Source organism: Myodes glareolus, chromosome 4 (genome assembly GCF_982192425.1).
Source record: "Myodes glareolus chromosome 4, mMyoGla1.1, whole genome shotgun sequence".
Lineage (NCBI taxonomy): Eukaryota > Metazoa > Chordata > Mammalia > Rodentia > Cricetidae > Myodes > Myodes glareolus.
In genome coordinates this window covers 35,949,024-35,974,431 of record NC_142029.1, presented here as the reverse complement: position 1 = coordinate 35,974,431, position 25,408 = coordinate 35,949,024, and the positions used below count along the sequence as shown (strand labels likewise).

The following is a 25,408-nucleotide window of genomic DNA, read 5'->3' as shown; positions in this document are numbered from 1 at the left end:
TTCTGTTCTTATAAACCAATTGTCATCTTATGACCATGTGCCTGGGAGATCATAACTTTTTAGCTATGTGCCCAGTGCAAACGAAGAATTACTTGTCATGCTTTGTTTGACTTTTCTTTCTAGTCCTAAAGATGCTAATTTGCCTTTTTTACTGTCACATTCTCAACTCCTGACCCAATCATGCTTTTTATACTCAAGAGATTTTAAATTTAACTATTTAACTCATATATTAAGTTAAGATATTTGGGCTTACCCAATGCCTTTTGCCACATGATTTCTAAGGTTCATCTTAAAAGAGCTAACCCCAAGAACAACTGCACTTACCTTGGAGCCCAGGCCTCAGCAGTGCTGGCCAAAGGACAGAATCATCAGCAGTGACTTGTATGGTCAACGCTGGCCTTCCCCTCACTCAGTCCTGGACCAGAGGAATGTAGGATCTCTGTCATACAAAGGCCTTGGCCAGCTTCAAAATTATTCATTGATTCCTTTTCATATCTATTGTTCTGCTTGTACAAATGTCAGGTACATGCTGATGCTTATAGAGGCCAAAAGAGCATTGAGTCTTCTGGAATTGGAGTCACTGACACTTGTTAGTTCCCATGTGGGTGCTGGGAATAAAACCTGGGTCCTCTAGAAGAGCAACTAGTGCTCTTAATCATTGAGTCATCCTTTAACCTCGCCTCAACCAGCTTTAAACTAAGTCTCCCTCAGTGACTGAAATGTGTAAGTGTGTGGCACTGCATGGTTAGTCCCTTCACCAGTGGGGTTGGCATGCCAACCAAATCAGCAATTTTTGAATACACAAAAAACAAAAGCAAGAAAATTGCTTTAAAAAGCTGTCTCTGTGAATGTTTTCGGTTACTAAACATTGGGTCACCTTTTTCTGACTCAATAGTGTAGTGTTGTAATGTGAGCTTTAACTTGTGTGTGGTACAATGATTCTGAGAGAGCTGCATGATGACCTTCATGATTTCATGTAAGATGAAACACTTTATTTTTCTCTTGACAGTCTACACAAAGTTTGGGAGTTACTTGGCCTGGACGTGATTTATAGTGCAGTGAGAGAACGTAGGGCATTTGATGTGATGTTTTACTTGCGTTTTATCATACACATATACAAAGGCATACATACTCATACACACATATACTCACATATACACATAGAATTATACACTAACACAAACTACACATACATGCCTACATGTGAATACACAAATATGCACATACATATATATACATGAACCTACCCACTCATATATACACACATACACTCAGGTACACACACATATACAGATATATACTCACATAGACTCACACATATTCAAGTACACATATAGACTTACACATGCACATGAATACTCACTCATACACATATACTTTCATAATATACATACACACATATACATACATACATACATGTATATATATACACACATGCACAGAAACCTGCAAACATGGCCTTGTATGAATCTTCAGATAATCAGATTAGCTTTCTTTTTTTTATTTTTCCATTCAAAAATTTACACTTCCTCCCCTCCTCCCAATCCCTTCCCGCTCCCCCACTTACCCTTCTCCCTCCCACTCCCTACTTGAGAGAGGGCAGGGAACCCTGCCCTGTGGAAAGTCCAAGGCCCTCCCCTGTACATCCAGGCCTAGGAGACTGTGTATCCATATAGACTAGGGTCCCAAAAAGCCAGAACATGCTGTAAAAACAAGCCCCAGTGCCTTTATCAATGACTTCTCAGTCAGCCCTCATTGTCAGCCACAATCAGAGAGTCCGGTTTGATCACATGCTTGTTTAGTCCCAGTCCAACTGGATTTGGTGAACTCCCAGTAGAACAGTCACACTGCCTCAGTTGGTGGACCAACCCCTCGCAGTCCTGACTTCCTTGCTTGTCTTCTCCCTCCTTTTGCCCTTCAACTGGACCTTGGGAGCTCAGTTGGTTGATCTGATGAGGGTCTCTGTCTCTATCTCCATCTGTCTCTGGATGAAGATTCTATGGTGATATTCGAGATAAATTGAAGACCTGGATATTAACCCACAAACCTATGAACACCTGATTTTCGACAAGGGAGCTAAAAGTATACAATGGAAGAAAGAAAGCATCTTTAACAAATGGTGCTGGCATAACTAGATGTCAACATGTAGAAGAATGAAAATAGATCCATATCTATCACCATGCACAAAACTCAAGTCCAAATAGATTAAAGACCTCAATATAAATCTGACCACACTGAACCTGATAGAAGAGAAAGTGGGAAGTAGACTATAACACATGGGCACAGGAGACCACTTCCTATGCAGAACCCCAGTAGCACAGACAATAAGGGAAACAATGAATAAATGGGATCTCCTGAAACTGAGAAGCTTCTGTAAAGCAAAGGACACTGTCATTTTGACAAAAAGGCATCCTACCGAATGGGAGAAGATCTTCACCAACCCTGAATCAGACAAAGGTCTGATCTCCAAAATATATAAAGAACTCAGGAAACTAGACTTTAAAATTCTAATTAACCCAATTTAAAGAATGGGGTACTGAACTGAACAGAGAATTCTCAACAGAAGAAGTTCAAATGTCCAAAAGACATGTAAGGTCATTTTCAACTTCCTTAGCGATCAGGGAAATGCAAATCAAAACAACATTGAGATACCATCTTACACCTGTCAAAATGGCTAAAATCAAAACCACCAATGATAGCCTATGCAGGAGAGGATGTGGAGTAAGGAGAACATTTATTCATTGCTGGTGGGAATGCAAACATGTGCAACCACTTTGGAAATCAGTCTGGTGGTTTCTCAGGAAATTGGGAATCAACCTAGCTCAGGATCCAGCAATACCACTCTTGGGAATATACCCAAGAGATGCCCCATCATACTACAAAAGCATTTGTTCAACTATGTTCATAGCAGCATTATTTATAATCGCCAGAACCGGGAAACAACTTAGATGCCCCTCAATGGAAGAATGGATAAAGAAAGTGTGAAATATATACACATTAGAGTACTACTCAGCAGTAAAAAACAATGACATCTTGAATTTTGCACGCAAATGGATGGAAGTAGAAAACACTTTACTGAGTGAGATAACCCAGACCCAAAAAGATGAATATGGTATGTACTCACTCATTAGTGGACTCTAGCCATAAACCAAGGACATTAAGCCTATAGTTTACAAGCCTAGAGAACCAAATAACAAGGTGAACCCAAAGAAAAACATATATAGATTTGCCCGGAAATTGGAAGCAAACAAGATTGCCGGGCAAAAGTTGGGAGCATAGGGGTGGGGGTAGGGGTGGGAGTAAGTTTGGGGGAAGGGGAGAAGGAGAGAGGGAAGAGAGAAGAGAAAGACTGGTGGGAGCTTGAGGGAGTGGGAGGGTAGAGATGGAGGAAGGGTGCATATAGGAGCAGGGAAGAAGATATCTACATTAAGGTATCCATTTTAGGGTTGGCAAGAGACTTGGCTCTAGGGGGGATCCTAGGTGTTCATGGGGATGTCCCCAGCTAGGTCCTTGGTCAGCAGAGGAGAGAGTGCCTGAATTGTCAGATTAGCTTCCTAAATAATTAATTATGTGTCATCTGTCTGAACAATTTTGAAAGAAGATCAATTTTGTTGATTTCTGTTGTCCACGGTGATATAATAATCTCCAAATAGGTGCATAGTAAGCACCTTTCGAGAAGCATATTCTCCCTGCCTGAGATGAACAATGTCTGAGTGGAGTTACAGAGAACTTTGTATTCTACTAGAAATAATCATGTCTGCTTACATGTAGCACTTCTTGTGAATTCAGCATCAGATATCCATACACACATAAACATATATGTGTATCCTTTGACCCACAACCCACTCTGTAACTTGTTTCTCTCTTCCCAGGATTAATCCTGAACACCACAGTGCAGAGCAGCGTGTTAGCAACCCCTTGTCTTCTGCTGAAGGCTACTAGGAATATATATATTTTTTTTCGGCTGGAGAGTCAGAAGACCTCCGGAACAGGATCAGATTTTCTTCTCAATGACACAGCAGCTAATTATTCACCAGTTCTCAGAAAACACATGCTCTGCAAATTCCTCTGCCAGTTGCATAACGATTTGTGTGTGAGGGGCTAGGCATAGAATTTAAGGCCTTGAGCATACTGGGAAGCACCCTGCTACTGAGCTACCCGCCCTCAAAGTCCTGCTTTCTTGTTCCTCCTCTTTCAGATTTGGATAGATATTAAGGATAGCCAGGATTCTGTTTCTGATAGCAAGGAACATTGATTGATTTTTCTGCTGAGTGGCAAAGGCAAATGAACTTTGTGTGCTGATCTCACGGACAATTTCAGAAGCTTTATGGATACCCAGGGTTCTTCTCATACCTTTGCTCTGGATGAACAAAGAGGGGAAAGTTACCACTTTCACATATGGTTTGATTCAAGGTAAATTAAAGTCTTTAAGAGGATGGGCCCAATTTTTTTCTTTTCCTCAGATAATTTCCCCAAACTTCTATTTCTCAAAAATCAAGCTTGGATAAACTTTGGAAAGATGGAATTTCAAGGGTAGACTTGAAACCTAGCTTATCCGGTTACTTTTTAAAAGCACACTTTTCATCTGCTCAGATAGCATTGGCGGAAAGATCTACAAATTGTCAGGCGTTCCAATAGTAGAGTCACCCAAGGTTTTAGAAAAGAAAACAAATGAGATCTGTTTCTTTGAATTGCTTAGTTGGGAGATTCTCTAAGATTTCAGGTCAATGATTTTCCAACAACATCTACAAACAAATGGAAATTTAAAACACAAACTTCGCCCTCCCTGTTGAACATAAAGGAATAGTTTCTCTCCCCTCCTTTTTCTTAAGGCATGCAATGTAGCAAATGTGTCAGCAGTACTGTTCTTATTCTTTGAACTCTCTAAAAATCCCTTTGCGGGAACTAGATGGGAGTTTTGTGAGACCACAGGAGGTCTTTTCTGAGGCTTTAACCAACTTTTTTCAAAGTGTAAACATCGAATTTGACAACTCTCTCTCTTCTGGCTCCCAGAGCAGAAAAACACCTTATGCTTAGCAGGTGCTACCTTCAGCGGGGGTCTGGCTCTGTGTTGTAACGCCACTGCCTAAAGATGTTTAATTCTTTTTGAGTAAAAATAAAACACAGATGCGTTCCCAATTTATCAGATAAATCTAGGACAAGCTTTGGCTTACAAACATTACATCGATGCTTTTTACTTAAAGGAAAAGTGACTTATTTTATCTGGAGAACATACACATGTTTAACTATGTCTATGTGGCTGTTCAATAAGAAATTTCCAGGGTTCACATTCTCTTAATGGATTATCCATCATGCACATCACATTCTGCTGAGCCAATACTTTCCAAAATTAAATATGAGGTCACGTAGTCTGTTTGTTTTAGAAAAGGATAGGAGGGCTTACAGAAAGAGACTGGAGAGAGGGCGCGGGAAGAGTTGGAGAGGGGAGAAAGTGAAGAGGAAATGATGCAAACAACAGGATTTCTAGGTGGAATTCTCAAGAAGAAATCTTAACAAAGGGTTTATTTTACCTACACAACAGTAACAACAACAAATAAGGCATTAAGGTCAAACTTAATTATTTTGATCTCAGATCTTCTAGAGACCAGTAATTTTGAACCCACCCAGATTCACTATTGAGTTCTTAGTGTCCATAATATAATACTGAGGTTCTCTGCCATGCTATGTATCAAGGGGACCTTAATTACTGAAGGTCATGTCTCTACATAAAGTGAATAGTTATAAATATGTGCAAAGGACATAATCTCATGGGAGAAGATTATTTTTAGAGCGTGTGTGTGCACGAGCATGCGCACGTGCACATGCACATTTCTTAGAAATGGTTTTGGATTCTGGATGTTCAAAGTCTAATTTTATATTTTCAAGAACAATTATACAGATTGTTTTTCCTTTATTTTGCAGGAAGATGCATGCATGTTTACATTAAAAGAGAATAGGAACCTATTTACATAGCACTTTCTTTTGAAAACATTCTGTGACATTGGTTTTAAGTTTTACAGGCTACACTCATTTATTAACAAAGTCAGCTATAGAAAGAAGTAATGGGTTAAGTTTCTCTTCAGAATTATGATGTTTCAGTGCATTATGTTCTTTCTTACATATTTTTAAGATCCAAATAAGTGCATTTGTTCAGCTGGCAATTGTTCAGCTGCATTGTTCTGAGCTGCCAGAGTGTCAGCTTAAAGGATGTTTTATTGCTTTATTTAATTGTCTGCACCTTTCTTAAGTGTTTATTCTTGTCACTCTTGTGTTTAGTTTTTTAGCTATATGGAGGTTGCAAAGGCATATAGAAATGTCAGAATGCATCTAAAATGGTGGCTCTACCTGTTATAGTCTCATCTGTCATTTCTAACCAGATACCAAATTGTAGTGCCTAACACGACCTTTCTCTCCCAGCAGCATCCAGGGGTGATGACGAGCTTGGTGCTGAGCTGTTTGTACTGCTTCAACCTCTTTAATCATGCACAGAACAGCAGTATATTATATTTAGAAAGTAAACACATGGATACACCTTTCTGATGATAGAACATAAACCTTACTTAATATTTCCTTTGGTATGAGTAAGACAGGCTAACTTGTGGCCGTAACGAACAATGAAAATAAGTAGAAACACTGACTAAACTAAGATTGAATGGACTGGAGAGATGGCTCAGCAATTAAGAGCACTGCCTCTTCTTATATAGATCCCGAGTTCAGTTCCCAACAACCACATGGTGACTCACAACCATCCGTAATGAGATTTGGTGTCTACTTGAGGGAGAAACTTGGTTAGTAGTCTGCATCAACTTAGACCATGAAACCCAATATGTACAAGTTCAACATGCTGCCCATGCATACTTAAAAAAAACAAACAAAGAAAGACTGATTAAACTAAGGTTGAATATGGAAAAAAGTGACCTTACAAGTGCTGTTTAATCTTCTTGGACTTCATTTTCATTCTCTGTAAAATGGCATCAAGATATTATGTTATATAGTAGATCAGAATATATATGTATATATGTGGGTGTATATATATTGTTTAGCTTATAAAAGTCTTAACATTTCATAAATGTGAGCCATATGATAAGTTAAAAATTATTTGTAATTTTAACTACTGCATGCTGTCACCTTGATGAAAATTTGATTAAGTTATTTTTATTTGTTAGCAATATCAAAGATCTATAATTTATTCCTTCCTTCACTTTATTGAATGTTTTAGAGACTCTCAGATGGTGAGTGATCTGCTTCTTAGCTCATGGCTAGTGGTTGTCTGTTGCTGTACTCTACAGTGCTTCACAGAGCTACCCTGTGTCTCAGTGTTCTTCTTCGTTTCTCCTTCCACTCTGCTGAACACCATTTACCCTAAAGGTGCAGAGAGCATACACTTTGTACAATGCTACTAGATTTTCTTTCTGACTAAGTTACTCCTTGAGCAGATTATGTTTCTTCATGGATCCAGCTCTAAGCCACAGGTCTTTGGGGCCACAACTCCTGGCCATGATGAAAGCCAGAACAACCCCCCCCCCCCCCCCCCCAAAATAGTTGCTTTTATTGAAAAGAACATGAAAAAGTTTATGAAAGAACAACTGGCCTCCTATATTCAACACTGGCCGTGTTGGATTGTCTCATCCTCAACCATGAGTTAATACCTGGAAATATAAAGTTCTTTGTCATTGTATCACAGTGTTCTTTCAGACTGTTTTAGAAATTAATTTTCTTCCCATCCCATCTTTGATGCTTTCTTTTGTCCACTTGGACTCACTGCTGCAAATGCCCATCTTTATTAGTCAAGTTTATCTTATCTGCTCCAGACAGTCTCGCTGTATTAACTGGGAACAAACAGAAGTGAACAAATAAAGACATTTTTGCAATTCCTCCTCTACTGCATAGCAGTATTATAAAGCCATGAAAAGAAACATAGGAAGAAAGGCAAGAGGTTCTTTGCTCTCTCTGCTTTATCCCATGGTGCATTTTACAAAAGCTGGGCTTTAGTTGAATCCCTTTCCACTTTTCCTTCTTGTTTTAGATATTACATTTTAGGGAATTGTGCATTCAGTGCCACAAAAACAGTAAGGCAGCAGTTCGAGATCCCGAAGAGATGTGGGATATACAATTGCTCTCCTTAAACATCACTTGCCCTCAAACCGAGCATGACTGTTAATGGGATCCGAGCTGATCTGCCGAACTCTGACTAGCACCTGATTCAGAATTCTATTTTCACTTTTGTTACTATATCTACACATTAATGTATAATTTTCAATGCATTTTCCTAGATGTCCTCATCTTCATCAATCTATTGTTTATTTTGCAGTAACGAATTTGGACCGGAAGTGAAAGCCAGTCTGCTGAAGAGCTTTGGAAGTGCTAACCAGTGCTAGCTTCCACTCATGCTGTTTTCAGAATGATGCTCTGTTGCTGAGCTCAGTCCAGCAGAAGCACCTGAAAGATCTGCTGCAACCACATAGCATCACCACACTCACGAAACCCAGAGCAGGGTGATAGACGAGTAGCTTCTTGCATCGCCGTTCAAGCCTATAATGCCTTCTATAAAGTTGACAGCAATACTAATGCTCCCTCGTGTTTAGCAGCAAAATAAAGAGAAATTATACCTGGATACAAGAATGACTGCTACTGTTTTGTTCCCCAATGGTAATTTCGTTTAATGTATACATTATTAACTGAATCAAGCTTCATTATTGAGATTGTATCTGTGAGCCAAAGAACGCTGATCATTTAGGGTCCATCAGTGACGCTGTAAATAAGAGAAAAGCGGTAATTATCATAAATACATTCTACTTTCTAAACTGTTAGGGTTCTGACATGCTGTATGGACTGTGTCCAAAGGACAGCTTAAGGTAATGGTCAATAATTTTCTGGTTTGCCTTCAACAGCCACGTCCCTGCTTAATGCTACATGAAAGCCATCTTACAGGGAATGCTCCCTCAGAGCAAACCCATACTATGGTGGCAATCCCAAGAGCTCAGCAGTAGCGCAACTGCTTCCAGCCCCATTGAGATGTTCCATTTGTCTCCCAGTTGCCACCACAGCTGTTGATCTTAGTTTCTTCTAGTGGTTTCCTTCTTCTACTCCTTCAGGGAAGACCAAGACAACACCTGTCAAGAGTTCTCAGCAATTCTCAGCAGCAAACTTCAGGTAGCAAAGGAACCTTTGCAAAGTCTTTTCTGACTTGTTTTTGTGTGTAGCTCACACTTCCTGAGAGCCAAATCTCCACTGTTGTTTCTCCCTACCACTGCTTCATCACCCCAGATACCCCACTCAAAGGAGAATGCTATGAAGGAGCAACAGGAATCAGAATGCTCCATTATCAGTCATCAGTTAGTACCTGGAAATATAGCTTTTTTTGGTTTCCTTTACTAGTATTGGAAGTGCATATCTCCTTGGTATAGATCTCTGCTCATCCATCTTTCCCAAAAAGCTATATCATCTTTATGAACCACTTAATAGGTCTTACCATTCACGGTCTTGTAACCAGTTATCACAAGTTGTTAGGATGAATTTGACTTAATATCACAGGAGATAATTTTGTGAAGCAAATAACATCATTACTTATGTTTTGTGTTTGCAAAAGTAAGCATATCCAAATACTTTAATCAAGCTAGTAAATGGTAAGGGTAGAAAGCCAGATAATTTGATTCTAATATCAATACTTTTTTAATGTTTCATTCATTCATTTACATATTCATCCAATTTTTGAGTTGGTATATGTAGTAAAGAGGAGCTGCAGGCTGCATCCCACCACCCGGCTCCTGGTCGCCCAGCTAGCTTAACCCTCGAAATAATTGCACAGAAACTGTATTCATTTAAACACTGCCTGGCCCATTAGTTCTAGCCTCTTATTGGCTAACTCTCAAATCTTAATTCAACCCATTTCTATTAAATCTATGTATCTCCATGAGCTCATAGCTTACCAGGAAAGATTCAGCATGTCTGACCTGGCAGCTTCATGGTGGACGGCTCTCTGTCTGCCTTCTTCCTCTCAGCATTCAGTTCTGTCTTTTCTACCTACCTAAGTTTCTGCCCTATCAAAAGGCCAAGGCAGTTTCTTTATTCAACCAATGAAAGCAATAAATAGAAAGAAGGTCCTCCTATACCAGGTTTATTCCTCAGATCACACAAAATTGTTTTCTATTGGGACAAATTTCTTTTTATATTTAATTATTAATTGGTAACTGTTGTTTATAGTAATTCCAATTTTCCCTTCAACACAAATATCCTTGTGTGTTTAACGTTTATGTATGTTTGAAGATGTAGTTGGTTTGGGCATTTAATATTTAGTATTTAATAAATGTAAATTATATTGTTTTATTGCTTCCCATATAGGTGCACCCATTTTTATTCCTACTAGATATTCAATACCTGTAAAGGCAACTTTTAATTTGTAAAGGTTGTTTGAATTTGGTACCCTATTCATCTTGAATTTTCAAAGACTTGTGTTAGTCATTTTATGTTGCTGTGACAAAAATAACTGACATTAGCAGTTTAAGAGGAGTGAAATTTATTTTAGCTTGTGTTTTCTGACATCTCAGGTCATAGCTCTATTGATTCTATGTCCATGGTGAGATAAAATATCATGGTGACCGGAGTGTGCAGAACAGAGTGAGTCTGTTCACTTCATGGGGGAGAGGAAGAAGAGAGAGAGGAACAGATAAGTTGTCATAAAGGCACAATGCCCAGTGTGTGAGGACTTGCCTACTAAAATGTTCAGAACCTCTCAAAATAGAGCCATCAGCTGAGAACCAAATATTCAATACATATCCAGTACATGCATGTTTAATCCATTGTATTGTCAAGCAAATATTATTATCTTTATTTTATTGGTAAAGTCAATGAACTCTTTTTTTAATGAGCTATCAAACTTATGATGCCTAAGTGTACCATGAAGCCTTTTAATTCTTGTACTACTTCTAAAGACTCACATGCATGTGAACATCATCTTTCAAAGTGCTTATTCAGCATCTCAGCAAAGTTGAGAATCTTACTACTGTGGAGGCAGGAGGTTTTAGGGAGAACATGGAACATGGGGAATCAGTTGCTTTTTAGGCTCAGGGATGTGGAATTTGCTGTCCAAAGGATGTTGAAGTACAGTGGATGTTTCTGAAGAGGAAAGGGGTAGCGATAAGTTAGTCTAAACAGACAAATATTGAAGCTGTGACCCATCTCAATTTTGGTTTCCCAGAAACCAACTGTAAGACAAAGTTTTAATACAATTACTTTGTTTCAGAGGTGACTACCCCCAAATGTTGCTGAGAGAGTGAGAAATCACCAAGTGCAGCATTTGTTATAAAGCACTTACTAAAATGGCCAACTGGAGCACAGTCCACCAAGGAATTCGGGAATACAAAATTGAATGAACATCTATTAGAATTAGTTCAACTTTGAGACCAATAAAGGAGGTCCCTGTTCTATAGCTTGAGTATCAACCCTCATTGGGAACTAATTCTGAGTATGAGGCATTTAAAAACAAACAAACAAACAAACAAAACATTTCATTGTGCAAATCCAGTAAGCCTCATTATTTTAATGTGAAATTTTTCTTTGGGAGAAACAAAATGTGTAGTCTGTTGAACTATAGTGTTTTTTCTGGTTTCTGAAGTAAAGAACAAGAAGAAAGAGACAGGTGAGTGCTTAAGTAGCAGAGACTATTCTCAGGTCGGTGTCCTGGGCAAATAGAAAATTCTGCAAGTAGCAAATATAACAACACTCTTCCTAAAGCTGGTCTTTTGTGGATTTCCACATTTGAAGGCATCTTCTATTGGAAATTAAATCCTTTAGTGAGTAGATAACTTCATTAGAAAGAAAGCTTGTTTTGTTTAGATTAAGCCCAGAGGATTTAGAATTATAACCTAGGAACTATAAAAATATTTTTCAGTTAAAAAATGTTACATTTGGAAGGTTTCCTTCATTTTCTGTGGTATTCTGGAAAATTAGCTATTATATTGCCCTGAAGTTTTAGACACTCAATTTACTTGAAGGAAATCAAATTTTCTTTACTGCATATTTAATGAGTATTTGTTGATAGATTTTAAATGAAGGTTTTGAAATGCGCTTTTAAAAGTTTTTTTTGCGATTTCTCAATATCACTTGATTACCAAAGTCTAGATTTTTCATTGACTGAAAACTCTGGAGGTAAATTAAAAAAAATTACTTCACAAGAGTAAAGTATGTGACTATATGGTGTGGGAGGTCCTTCTGTTTATGTGTTGCTTTTATTGGTTAATGAATAAAGAACTGCTTTGAACCTATGACAGGGAAGAACAAAACTAGGTGGGGAAGTCTAGGCTGTATGCTTGGAAAAAGAAGTGCAGAGTCAGTGAAAAGCTATGGAGCTGCTATGGAGACAGATGTGCTAAAACTTTGCTGGTAGGCCATGACCTTGTGGTGATGCCCAGTTTAATGGAGATGGGTTAAATTAATATATCAGAGTTAGTTAATAAAAAGTTAGGGCTAATGGGTCAAGCAGTAATTTAATTAATACAGTTTCTGTGTGATTATTTCAGGCCTAAGTGGCCAGGAACAAACGAGCAGCTCCCTGCAACAAATATATATATATATATATATATATATCATGAACAAAATAAAGGCAAATTTTCTAGAAAGCCACAGATAGCAATTAAAAAATATTAGCAAAATATACATTCTAAGAACAATAAAGGATCCAAGCTAGCAGGAGAAAGACACTCTTGTCATGTCAGAGCATGTCACTGGGGCGCATTGTGGAAGAGTTCATGCACTCTGAATAGACAATGAGATGATTCCTTTGGAGGCTTGGGGAGTCATTCCAAATTTAAACTGAATTAAATCATTGAAGTAGGAGTCAAAAAGTATTTGCCCATTCTGCTTTTGAGTCCCAGTTGAATATTTGTTTAAATAAATATTATATTAGGAAAAATTGTGGAACAGTTAAATTAGCATTTTTTGTTTTCTAATAAATACAGTTTATGCAAATTCTTTTTTAATTAATTAATTAATTTATTAAAAATTTCCACCTCCTTACCTCCTCCTATTTCCTTCCCACTCCCCCCATTCCCCCTCACTCTCCCTCTCCAGTCCTAAGAGCAGTCAGGGTTCCCTGCCCTGTGGGAAATCCAAGGTCCTCCCCCCCACCCATCCAGGTCTAGGAAGGTGAGCATCCAAACAAACCAGGCTCCCACAAAGCCAGTCCGTGCAGTAGAATCAAAACTCAGTGCCATTATTCTTGGCTTCTCATACACATTTTCTTCTAATGAGAAGTGGCTTAAATAGAGAATTTTGCAATTATGTTCATTGCAAAATTCTTTATTTAAGCCACTTCTCATTAGAAGATAATGTGTATTTTTTTCTGTAGGGTACTGCCGAAAGGACTCTGTGGCTGAAACCCCTGGTATTGAAACAGTAGGGTCTTACTGCAGTGTCCTAATACCCTAAAAGCCCAGTGCACTGTTTGCAGCCTCAGCACAGGGAGAAGGTGGAGAACATCAATCCATGGAGCTTGATTTTTGCCAGAGTAGCCAGTTGGTGAACTCCAAGCTCAGTGAGATCTCGTCTCAAAGGATGAAGTGGAGAATTATTATACCCAATGTTGATCTCAGGCCTCCATGCAGAAGCACAAATGTTAATGCCCAACCACACATCTTGACATCATATCCTGGTTTCCTTAATACATTCAGTGTGTGGGTGTGCGTGCATGCATGCGTGTGTGCGTGCTTGTGTGCGTGTGTGTGTATATGCATGTGTATACATGTGTGTACTAACAGATAACAAATAAGTAAACAAACAATACATACTATTATATGTTAGGCCATGCTCTGGATTTTCTTAGTCTGGTCTTAGATGATAAACCCATTAATTAAGTCCAAAAGAATTATGGAGAATCCTCAAACAAGAAGTCAGGTTTTGTCAATTGTACCAGGTAATGCTGGGAGCAGGGGTGGGACAAAATAAAAAGAAGAAAAAAACAATGAAACAATGTCAGTTTCCCAAGATTTCATCCTGCAGTAAACTAATAACATTTACCAAAGAGGGAGAAAATTGAAATAAGGCTTCCTCTAAAGTTTCTATCCTGTTGCTAGCCATGGATGTCATCTCATTATTGCCTCAGTAATGCCAACAGACTTTCTGCCAGGGTGCAGTACGATGGGACTTGTTCCTGTATGTCTTCTTACAGAGTGCTCTTACAAGGGCCTTTCAGCTTTCCCGGCCACACGCCCTCTGTGCAGGTATATCATTGCTAGTTATTAAATGGAGATGAAAGCCAGAGCCTGTCTACCAGCTGAGACAGCCTCGAGCCTTTTATTTCTCAGGTTAATAGTTCAAGTCTCCACTTGTGCAATCAGCAGGAAATCTTAATGGCTACATCTTGACATTGTACTTTGGGTCTCCTAGACGAGGTCTGCGTGCAAGATGAAACAAGCCTTTGAGAGCTAAGTTCTCCCGGGCTGTCTGGAAGGACATTGTACCACTCAATCAATTCTCAAAGTAACAAAATCTGCAAGGTGATGTGCTTTTTGAACTATGGTCAGAGCTCTGCCTTTCTTTGCTCTCTTTTGAAAAGTTCCGCTTTGGCACTCTGTCACTGTGGAGGAAGCTTTCCCAAGCAGACTTCAGGTATCCCTCAGGCTTCACTACGTGCTAATGCTTCACTGTATCATACAGAGAACAGCTACCTCACACTGTCATCCAGAGTCAAGGGAGCCTAGTGTGAATTGCTCACCATTTCAGAACATACTTGCTAAGTTTTGATCAATAATATATAGACAGTGCTGCCTCTAGTTAAAGGTGATTTACATCTTTACCTGCTTGCTAAGAGAAGTCCAATGTTCTCTCTAAGGCATCCACAAATTCCCAATGACTTGGGTATCTTTTCATTGATCTATTTGAGCTATACATTTGTCTCTGCTCCCCTCCCTGCCTCTCCTCTTGCCTTCAGCCCTGTCCCATAGTCCCCATGCTCCCAATTTACTCAGCATATCTTGTCTTTTACTACTTCCCATGTAGATCAGATCCATGTATGTCTCTCTTAGGGTCCTCATTGTAAAGACTTAGGTGTTTCTTAGCCTTCCATAGAACAAAAATCCCAGCATCCATGGAATATTCCTCTTATTTTTAACTTGTCCCTATGATCCTAGAGTGTTCCTTGTGTGGGCACAGTGTTTTACTTGAACACCTCCCCTTAAAATTCTCTGCAACAGGGTAGAGCATAGGTTTCACTAGAGATTTGTGTGAATGGTGAGAGATGACAAAGTCGTTTAGCTTGGTATCAACTGGATGTTTCAGCTGAGTTACAGAGTTCCCTGTCCTTAGAGAAGAATAGCAGATTGGTGTTTGGGGTTTCCATCTTGTGGACCAGGGACTTTCTTAGTCCTGCTCCATTTACAAATGGCATCCTAATATTGATGCACCTGTTTTAATATTTGTTTCTCACATCTCACTACCATTACGTAGCATGTAGATTTTCCTAAATAAAAAGTTGACATTTCCACCAGCAGTTTATAAGGGTTTCTTTTGTCTGCATACAGTTTTGTTTTTATTAGTTTCCTTATGGATTGCCCTTCTAATAATATAAATTTGATTTTCAGTGTAGATTTAATGTTCGTTCTTGTGTTGGCTAGAGAAGTTAAACAAAAATACTACTTTTTAAGGAGAATATGTTTAACTAGAAGTCATCACATTTAGTGAATTAGTCAAGTCACTGAAGAAGAAATCATTTTTTCTCTCATTCATGTACCTATATTTTGTATAGTTACATAAAACCGTGCATATATATGACATGAAGATATATGTGGAACTGTTTGGAAGAACAAAGAGAAGAAGTAGGCGAGAGAAAAGGAGGGGGAAAAGTCAAGGGGTTAATGTTTAATGTTCTCACAGTACATTTCATATATATATGAAAATGAATTGCCCCAAGTAAACATAAAAACAAAAAAATAGCTTCTTTCCCAAGAACCTCCCAAGTGGAAAATATTGTTACATTATCAGTTAGCAGAAGATCAGATTGTAAACAGCAGTTAAAAGCCTGGCTCAGCCTTTCTCCTTTTGTCTGTCTTTACAGAAAGTGGAAATATCCTGAAAGGTGAGCAAACTCAAAGCAGCACTATGAAAATTAAAACAAAATTGATCTCTAAACCAAACCACAACTGATCGGGTCAACTCTGAACTTGCTGACACAGGTGTCTGCTTTAAGGTAGCGGTGACTGGTGGATACTGAATTTCCATTACAGGAGGCATTTCTGCAGCTTTGACCTGCTCAAACCTCTTCAGCTTTCAAATTCTCTTGGTCTCCACCAAGACCCAACTCCCTTTCTTTGCCACATATTCCTTTTTCTTTGCAACTTGGCTTTGAACCAAATCCTGGGTTTGACCTGTTGGTTCTCTCAGGGTCAGATACCTTAGTGTTAAGAACTCTGACCCTGCATGGGTACTTCTGCAGTCCTGGTGGTCTCAGGCAGCAGGACCACTCTATACAAGAAACTCAGGGCAAGATTCTAGACTGAAATTTACTGGAAAAGGACATTTGTAGTCAGGAATTGATTAACAGTCATGGTGAAGGTGACCCATGCTTTCCACTATCTCTTAAAAGTAGAATAATGTTTCAGAAAACACCAGCAAGTGTTGACAGCTGAAAATATACTTGATTTTCCAGAAAAATATTCATACTTTTAAAGTTTATATTGATTGTCCATAGAGAGTTAGATACACTGTGGAGGATTGACAAGAAGAGAATGTGTAAGTCTTGCATGTAGGCTTCAAATCCTAATGTAATTTGTTATATAAAATATTTTTTCAGGCTTGTTAAAATATTACATGTAGTTTCATTCCTTAAGTAAGCATCTCATCTCTACATTTATCAAAGAAAGAAAAGGAAGCTTCCTGCTCACAGAGAGTCAGGATAAAGCCAAGAAATGTTTCTACCACCACAACAGCAAAACCAAAACAATGGGAGACAGCAAAATAGGTGAATAAGAACATATGGCTACAAATCAGAGAATTAAAATGAAATGCCACTTCTTCATCAATAATTACACTAAGAATAAAAATTAAGCTTCTTAATGAAATATAATAGAATGGTGGGCAATAAAAACAAACAAACACAAACAAAACCCTTGATAATCATAAGATCTATCTTTGTTTTCTATATTACAGAATTGTTTTAGATTTAGGTACGGTGAAGACATGGTGAAATATTCAATGTGAGTGATATCTCAAACTCATCAGGCATGGCAATGCCTGTATTAGACAAAGTTTAAAGGCTGTGGTAATACATAGAGGAGGCATCACACTATCATATTATAATTATATCATGTTAAAGGGTAAATTCACCAGGATGGTTGATGATATATGTGCCTAATATCAAAACATGTAAGTATAAGAAGGGAAGAATAATATAACTAAAGAGAGAACTCAAAAACAACATAATAATAAGTCAACAATAAGTCAATAGTAGATGGGAATTGGAAAATTCACAAGTAAGTGATAATTAAAAGCACAAACACTTGAGCAATCATTAGATGCAAGAAAGTAAAAAAATGACATGGGAAAATATCTATACACAAATAAAAAAATACACATCAGAATTTATGAGAGCCTGCATAGTCACACAAAAGAGAAATGTTTAATAATAAATATTAACATAGAAAGAGAAACATCTTGAGAGAATGATCAGACAAGGAACTAAAACAAAAAAATGAACAAGAACATAACAAAGAGAAAGAAAAAGTAAGATTAGAGAAGACAAAAATGAAATAAAGAAGAGCAAATACATTAGAAAAAATCCACTAGTGTAAGATCTGACATTTGGAAAGATGAATTGCATTGTCAAAACATTAGCTTTACTATGAAAGGAAGAGGATTAAAATAAATACAACCCAAAGCAGAAGAGGGACATCACAGCTATACCACCCAAATATAAGATATCAGCACAATGGATAACCTGAAGGAAAAATAATAAACTGCAACATACAAACCACAATACTAAATACAAACACAAACCACCATGACTAAATAACAGAGAAACAGAACATCTAAGCAAACCTGCAACTAGGAAGCAGATTGAATCTATACTCAAAAACCTCTCAAAAACTGAGAGCCCAAGGTCAGATGGCTTCACTGATGATTTTACTGAATTTAAAAATGAGATTTCATGCAAAAAAGGAAAAGGAACAAAGTCTTCCAAATTGATATGAGATTGGTTGTTCCTTAATATCAAAGCTAGAAAGACTTTATTAAAATAAAGACTTAGGAACAATAACTCTGATGAATGCATACAGATAAGTCTGCTACAAAACACTGTCAAGGAAATTCAACATCATGTTAAAGAAATAAGAAATTGTGTCTACATTTAATTTATCTGTGGATGACAAAGATGTTCTAACACGTGAAACTGCAGCAATGTGACACATTCATTAACAAAAGATGCATAAAACTTACATAATCATCTTCTCTAGGTTCAGAAAAATGAAAAATATTTTTCATTAATTAAATGATAAGAAATATTTTATAAACCAATAGAAAAAGAATTGTTCCCATATGATAAAGGCTATATCCAAAACCCCCACAGTTTATGCCATATTGAATGTTGAAAAATATCTAATATTTTTTTTCTTAAATTAGAAATAGGGTTCTCCTTTGAGATAATGCTAAAGATTCCTGCATCATTCTAGCTGTCCTTGCTAGAACAATTTTGAACTAAAGAAATAAAAATATTATAACCAGAAAAGAAACAAAATTATCTCAGTATATGACATAATCTTCCACAAAATAAAATTATTTAAACTGTATACATATTTTAAACTATAAAAAACCACCCAAACATTAAGCATAACTGTGTTGGATGCCCTAGATATCCGCATATCCACAAAGTAGAATTGACTCCTGCAAGTTGTATCTCTTTAAAATAAATTAAACTTCATATATATATACATATATATATATTCTATCAATATATTTAACTTTAAAAATTAAAATTAGGAGTGAAAAAATTTAGAACAAGAAAATTCATAAAAGCTACAGGTTAGAGAACCAATATCAAAGTCAGCCATACCTATGTACTCACAAATATAAAACTGAATTTTTATCATGAAAATAATCATATTTACATCAATCTAAAAGTGTTTGGGGTGAATTTAATATAGAGGTGAAAGTTCTGTACACTTAATACCATAAAATATCACAAAATGAATTAAGGAAGATAGTAGATGGAAAAGTAACCCACATTTGTGGGTGGGAAAAATTCCTAGCTTTGGAAATCCACCATATCTCAGAGAAATCTATACATTCATTGTAATCTTCATCAAAATTTTATTGATATTTTTAAGATAAATGAAAAAAATAATTCTAAAATTTACTGCAACCATTAGTGATCCAGAATAACCAAAATAATGCCTAGATTTCTTAGACGAAGGACTTTACTTTTGTTTCAAAATATATTAAAATACAGTAACTAAACTGGCACTGACCTGACATAAGGACAGTTATATAGATTACTGAAGCAGAATAGTAAAGACAGAAAGAAACTTATTGTGAGGTAATAATTATGTCTTTCACAGGGGCCTAGTATACCTAATGTGAGGAAGAATGATCTCAGAACAAATATGTTGAAAAAGTGGACTGTGTTTTTAAAGATAGTGTTGAGACTGGATATGCAAAGTAAAAATACTAGATCCTTATCTTCTATGTATACAAAGTAAGCTGAGGTGGACTGAGTATGTAAAGAAGAATTGAAACCATAAAACATCTAGTCAATGCTGTATGGTTATGCCGTTATCCAATGCCATTCTGGTCATTCTTGTCTCAGCTCATTACCACACCCTGTTTTCAAATAGGCTTCTTTTTAAAAAATTTCTTCTGTTCCTTGCATATTGAACAGCTACTGGGAGCCACTTACACTTGAAGGAAAGTTTTTACAAATGTAAATTTCTTGGAACAATTTTTTTCCTTCAGTATTTTTAATATGGTACTCCATTTCTTTTTGGTAATTTTCTACATTCATGCTGAAAACCGAGAGTATTCTATTTTCTATTCCTGACACTCCCCATGCATTTATTTTCCAGATTCTCTTGAGCTGCTTTATTTTCTTTTTTGCTTTGGTTAACATGTAGTTCATAGAATCTGAGGATACCTTCATGGAATGTGGAAACTCAGTGGTTAATTACATGTATTCATGAAGTCGTATGGCTGTCACCACTATCTAACTTTTAGATATTTTCATCACCCTGAGGGAGATCCCAAAGCAGCTATTACTCCCATCTTTAAGTCCTTAAAACCACAAATCAGTCTGTTTTCTTTGTGGATCTATTTTGTGTACTTCATATAAATACTGGAGGGTTTTTATTTTTTGTTTCTTTTAGGAAACATAATTATCAAGGTGCATCTATGCAATAATGTTTATCAGGACTTGAGTACTTTTTATTATAAGTATTCTGTTAAATGGGTACGTTGCATTTGCTGAGTCATGGAAGCTGATCTCATCCTCTAGCTATTCCATTATAAAATTCTTACAATTAAGAATCTTACACAAACTTTATGAACATATGTGCTGATAATTTTGTCATGTAGTAGAAGATTTTTATTTTGGTTGAGTCCTTTGTGTTTTCTGCTTAAACTGTGGTCTTAGTGTGATGCATTAAAACACTGCTAGGAACAATTTCAAAAAGCTCCTCTGACCCATGTGTCATGTGGAGGTCCCCATGAATATCAGGAGCTGGAGGACCATAAAAGATGGTCAGGCACTATTGAGAGAACTGGGTATCAGGAAAAGAAATGAATGATGTCCAGCTCACAGCACTAGATAGGCCAGACTTGAGGAAGAATGGATTCAGCAAGGACCTCAAGACTTACATGTGAATTTCACAGCACACGATCGTGAGGCAGGGTCTTCATAAAGTTGGGCAGGATTTGACAGTTGTACAAGACTCAGACAGCATGTACGGTGTCCATAAAGTGACAGAGCAAGCTAGAGGATATAAGAGAAAGACAAAGTTGACTATGAGTTCTCTCTGGGTTATTTGAAGGTCAATGTGTCAAGCTAACGGGATGGGAGAAATGGACAGAAAGGCAAATTATTTGCTAAGGAGCTTTGGGAAGATGTTAGAGCCCAAGGGGCCGTTCTCAGAAGGACTCCATAATAAAAAGGAACATTCATTAATTATACATATTAATATAATTTATTAATTATACATATTAATACATACATTAATTATACATATTAGTAATAGATTTCAATACATAATTAAGATGTGTAATAATCAAATACAGGCTTTTATTATCTACAACCTCCCATTTCCAAGCCTATAATGATCACTATTCTATATTCAGGTTGACTTTCCTTGTTTATTTGTTTGTTTTATTTATTTATTTATTTGGTTTTCCGAGACTGGGTTTCTCTGTAGCTTTGGAGCCTGTCCCGGACTAGCTCTTGTAGACCAAGCTGGCCTCGAACTCACAGAGATCCGCCTGCCTCTGTCTACTGAGTACTGGCATTAAAGGCATGCACCACTACCACCTGGCTTTTCCTTGTTTATTTTTATGGCGAAAATGTTGTACAAGTGGCTTCGTTTATGTTGTTTGCCTATGTTTTTGTTGGTAAGATTGTGAACCTCAGTTCAGTCAAGTCTTAAAAAATGAATTCATCTTTCAAGGCCAAATTCAAATTCCTGTCCCATGGAGTATAACTTGGTTCTTCCTTTAATTTTTCCTTTTTTGATCTTACTAAATCCTTTTCTGTGATACATTCTTCTTTCCAACATCCAAATTGTAGTTTAATTTTGATTTGGAACAAAAAACCTACAGAGCTTTGCATTAAATGTATTCTTATAAATGCTGTGTCCTAATTAAGCATACTGAAAACAGTCACACTTCCTAAAGGTAAAGAGTATTGAAAATTCTTTTGTAGTAGAAAGTCCTATTATTCGGGCTAAAGATATAGCTCTGTGTAAGAATACATGCATGCAAGTAAATGGGTTGAGTCATAACACTAGAAAAAATAAAAAAAGAACTTTTATAATGCAGTTTCTAACAAAAATGAAACTCCCAATTCTCATTTTTAAGTGTCATATTGAAGAGTTAGGAAGTTAATTATTTGATTCCAAGTTTAATATTGAAATACAAATTAAGTATAATTAAGCAATCATATTAGATGATAATTAAAATACTGTTTTTTTTTATTCCCATCGGTACTCTTCTAAAAATATTGCCTTAAAACTTTCTTATACATACATAGATCTAATCTACATTGGAATCAAAAAAAGACAAGATCTCCTGAGTAAATTGGGAGCATGGGTACCTTGTGAGAGAGTTGAAAGAGAGGAGAGAGGCAAGGAGGGGAACAGGAAAATGAAGAGCTCAATAAAAATCAATAAAAAAATTTTTAACCAGAAAAGAAGTAATACAACGCATTCAAATATATGTAAAGATGGAGAAAGTGTAGTGAACTTTCTATATAGCCATCACTTATGTGCAATATTTTTAATTCCAAATAAATAAAGGTAATCAAAACCCTTTCAGGGCAGTAGGTGATTGTCCCCCCCTCCCCATACTAAGCAAGCTGTTTCTCTGCTCTAGCAAAAGGTTATGCTAGGTTTGTGTAAGTCTTCCCCAAGAAGGAATTTTAGCAACACTAAGTCTTTATTTACTTTTATATTCCATTGTTCATTGCTGTTGTTGTCATCATTTTACAGGTAAAAGAATGAAAATGAGTTGTATGGATGAGAAGTATCATTACTAAGCCTACCCTGTTACAGAGATCTCTAGGGCCTAGAGTCACTCAAAGAAATGTCCTAGCTGATTCTGGCATCAAAAGTGACTTTCAAGGGAGTATAGTACAAACCCATAATCTGTCAGTCACTTCACACATTTTTGTCATGTTGAGCAACTGATGTGGGTAGGGGCTGGGTTGCAGAGACATGATTTAGGTATGCTAAGCTTGTCCTGTAAACCTAGAGAATATATGGCCAGAACCTCATAGTCCATGCCTGTTAGAGGCTGCTTGTTTGTTTCTGGCTGTCCAGACCCAAAATAATCACTCAGAAACTATATGATTTACAAAATTGTTTGACCATATTGGTCAAATACTCTTAAGCGTATTGCTAGCTAGCTCCTATATCCCAAACTAACCCACCTCCATTAATCTGTGCATCACCACGAGGTTGTTGCCTATCAGCAAAATTTTGGTAGGTGGTGTGCATAGCACCTTCCAGTTCTATGAAAGCCAGAAGGTATGAGGTTTCAAGGTCAATCTCTCTCTCTCTCTCTCTCTCTCTCTCTCTCTCTCTCTCTCTCTCTCTCTCTCCTTTCTCCCCCATTTGTCTATCTATCTTTCTATCTATCTATCTATCTATCTATCTATCTATCTATCTATCTATCTATCTATCTACCAACCTGCCTACCTACCATTGTCTTTCTTTCTTTCTTTCTTTCTTTCTTTCTTTCTTTCTTGCTTTCTTGCTTTCTTGCTTTCTTGCTTTCTTGCTTTCTTGCTTTCTTGCTTTCTTGCTTTCTTGCTTTCTTGCTTTCTTTCTTTCTCTCTATCATCTATCTATCTATCTATCTATCTATCTATCAATCATCTATATGTCTATCTATATCTATCTATCTATCTATCTATATCTATCTATCTTTATATCTATCATCTCTCTATCTATATCTTCTATGTCATCTATCTATCCACCCACCCATCCATCTATCTGTCTGTTTATCCAAATGGAATTACCCTATAATAGAAGGATAATAACCCAACTAGATACCAATCTAACAAAAAGAAATTCTAGTACCAGGAATGGGTTACCTCCTTTTGAGTTGTTTGTGAGTAGTGTGAGTGGTATCCCACAGAACCCCCAATCATTACAGGCTTTTGCTATTGCTCTTAGTTAACCTACAGAACTTGACATAAAGACCCTATTTCTACAAGCACCAGAAACATGAATCATTTTTGATACCATAGCTGTCTGAGAATAATTTAAAAATTCTGTAAACCTAAATTCATAATTAAAATCAATATTCTGAAATTACTTATATTTTCAAATATGATTTCTTTGCTTAATATATTTATGCATGTTGGATGGTATTCTTTTTAAATTATATTTGGAAGACTTTAAGCTAGTCAAGAACAGGTAATAGAATAGGAAATAAGTTTACTAAGCATTAGAAATTGCAGTCTAATGGAACAGCTAAGACAACATCTTGTTGGTGAAAAATAATTAATAAACATGAAAAATATACCTGATTAGGATGTATACCATTATTCAAGTTAGTAATGGGTGAGGATCAGTGTGAAGGGATGATTCATGTGGTATTCACAGGAGAGGAAAAGTAGCCAAACAGAACTTGAGTGGCAGGTAGACCAATTCTGAGTGACCTTTTCCACTATACATAATGATATTTACTAGATTAGTCATCCAAATTGCCAAGGCTAATGAAACTACCACTGGTAGAAAATTCACACCCTCGGGGAACAAACATAAGAATAGCTGTGATGGTGACAGTGAACATTCCTTACATATATTAACCCCATGGATGCTTGCCCATAGTCCTTTTCTTCAAGATGAACCATGGAGCTTTCCTTGGATGAATCAGAGCTTTCCTGAGGTGAGCCATGTAGCTTTCAACAGTAATAGTCACGTAGCTTTACCAGGATGAGCCACAGAACTTTCCCTAGGATGAGCCACGGAGCTTTCCTAGAATGAGCCACAGAGCTTTCCCTAGGATGAACCACAGAGTTTTCCCTAGGATGAGCAACAGAACTTTCCCTAGAATGAGCCATGGAGCTTTTCCTAGGATGAGCCAAAGAGTTTTCCCTAGGATGAGTCACGGAGTTTTCCTAGAATGAGCCACGGAGCTTTCTCTAGGATGAGCCACAGAACTTTCTCAGGATGAACCACAGAACTTTCCCCAGGATGAGCCATGGACCTTTTCCAAAATGAGTCACAGAGCTTTTCCTAAGAAGGGCCATATTGCTGGGAAAGGTGAGTCGCCTGAATTTACATCTGGCTGTTGTAGTTTTTACATCTTAAGGAGGTCAGAGCTCTGAAGTAGGTCAGAATGAAATAATAAGTTTTCCAAATTATTTTATCCTTCCTTAGAAAATCAAAATATAAATGGAAAAATGAATTAAAAGGGCAGAGAGATCTCAAAATACTGGTAAATACTAGCTTTAGGAATTATGAGAAGAAAGGAAAAATGTTAACAAAGAGAAAGATAAAAAAAAATCCCTGTGATAGTTGGGCAGTGGTGGTGCACACCTTTAATCCCAGCACTTGGAAGGCAGGGACAGGAGTGTGTTCCAGGACTGGCTTAATAGCTACTGAGAAATCCTGTCTTGAAAAAGAAAACAAACAAACTAAAATTCCTTCGATAATGCCTTTTTCTAGGCTGAAGGCTTCTAGGTCAGTAACTAATTACATTATCTATCTATCTATCT

The 25,408-nt window shown here is 37.1% G+C and overlaps 1 protein-coding gene across 16 annotated transcripts in view; it reads left to right on the top strand.

The window, feature by feature from the left end:
- Mlip (muscular LMNA interacting protein) overlaps positions 1 to 8,622 on the top strand; it is a 262,529-nt gene extending 253,907 nt beyond the window's left edge. For all 16 annotated transcript variants that reach the window (XM_087905390.1, XM_087905384.1, XM_087905393.1 and 13 more), the window contains one exon: positions 8,312 to 8,622. In XM_087905390.1, the coding sequence (XP_087761516.1) occupies positions 8,312 to 8,314 (3 nt within the window). In that variant the 3' untranslated portion in view covers positions 8,315 to 8,622. The remainder of the gene's footprint in view (positions 1 to 8,311) is intronic.
- Positions 8,623 to 25,408: the final 16,786 nt, after the last annotated feature.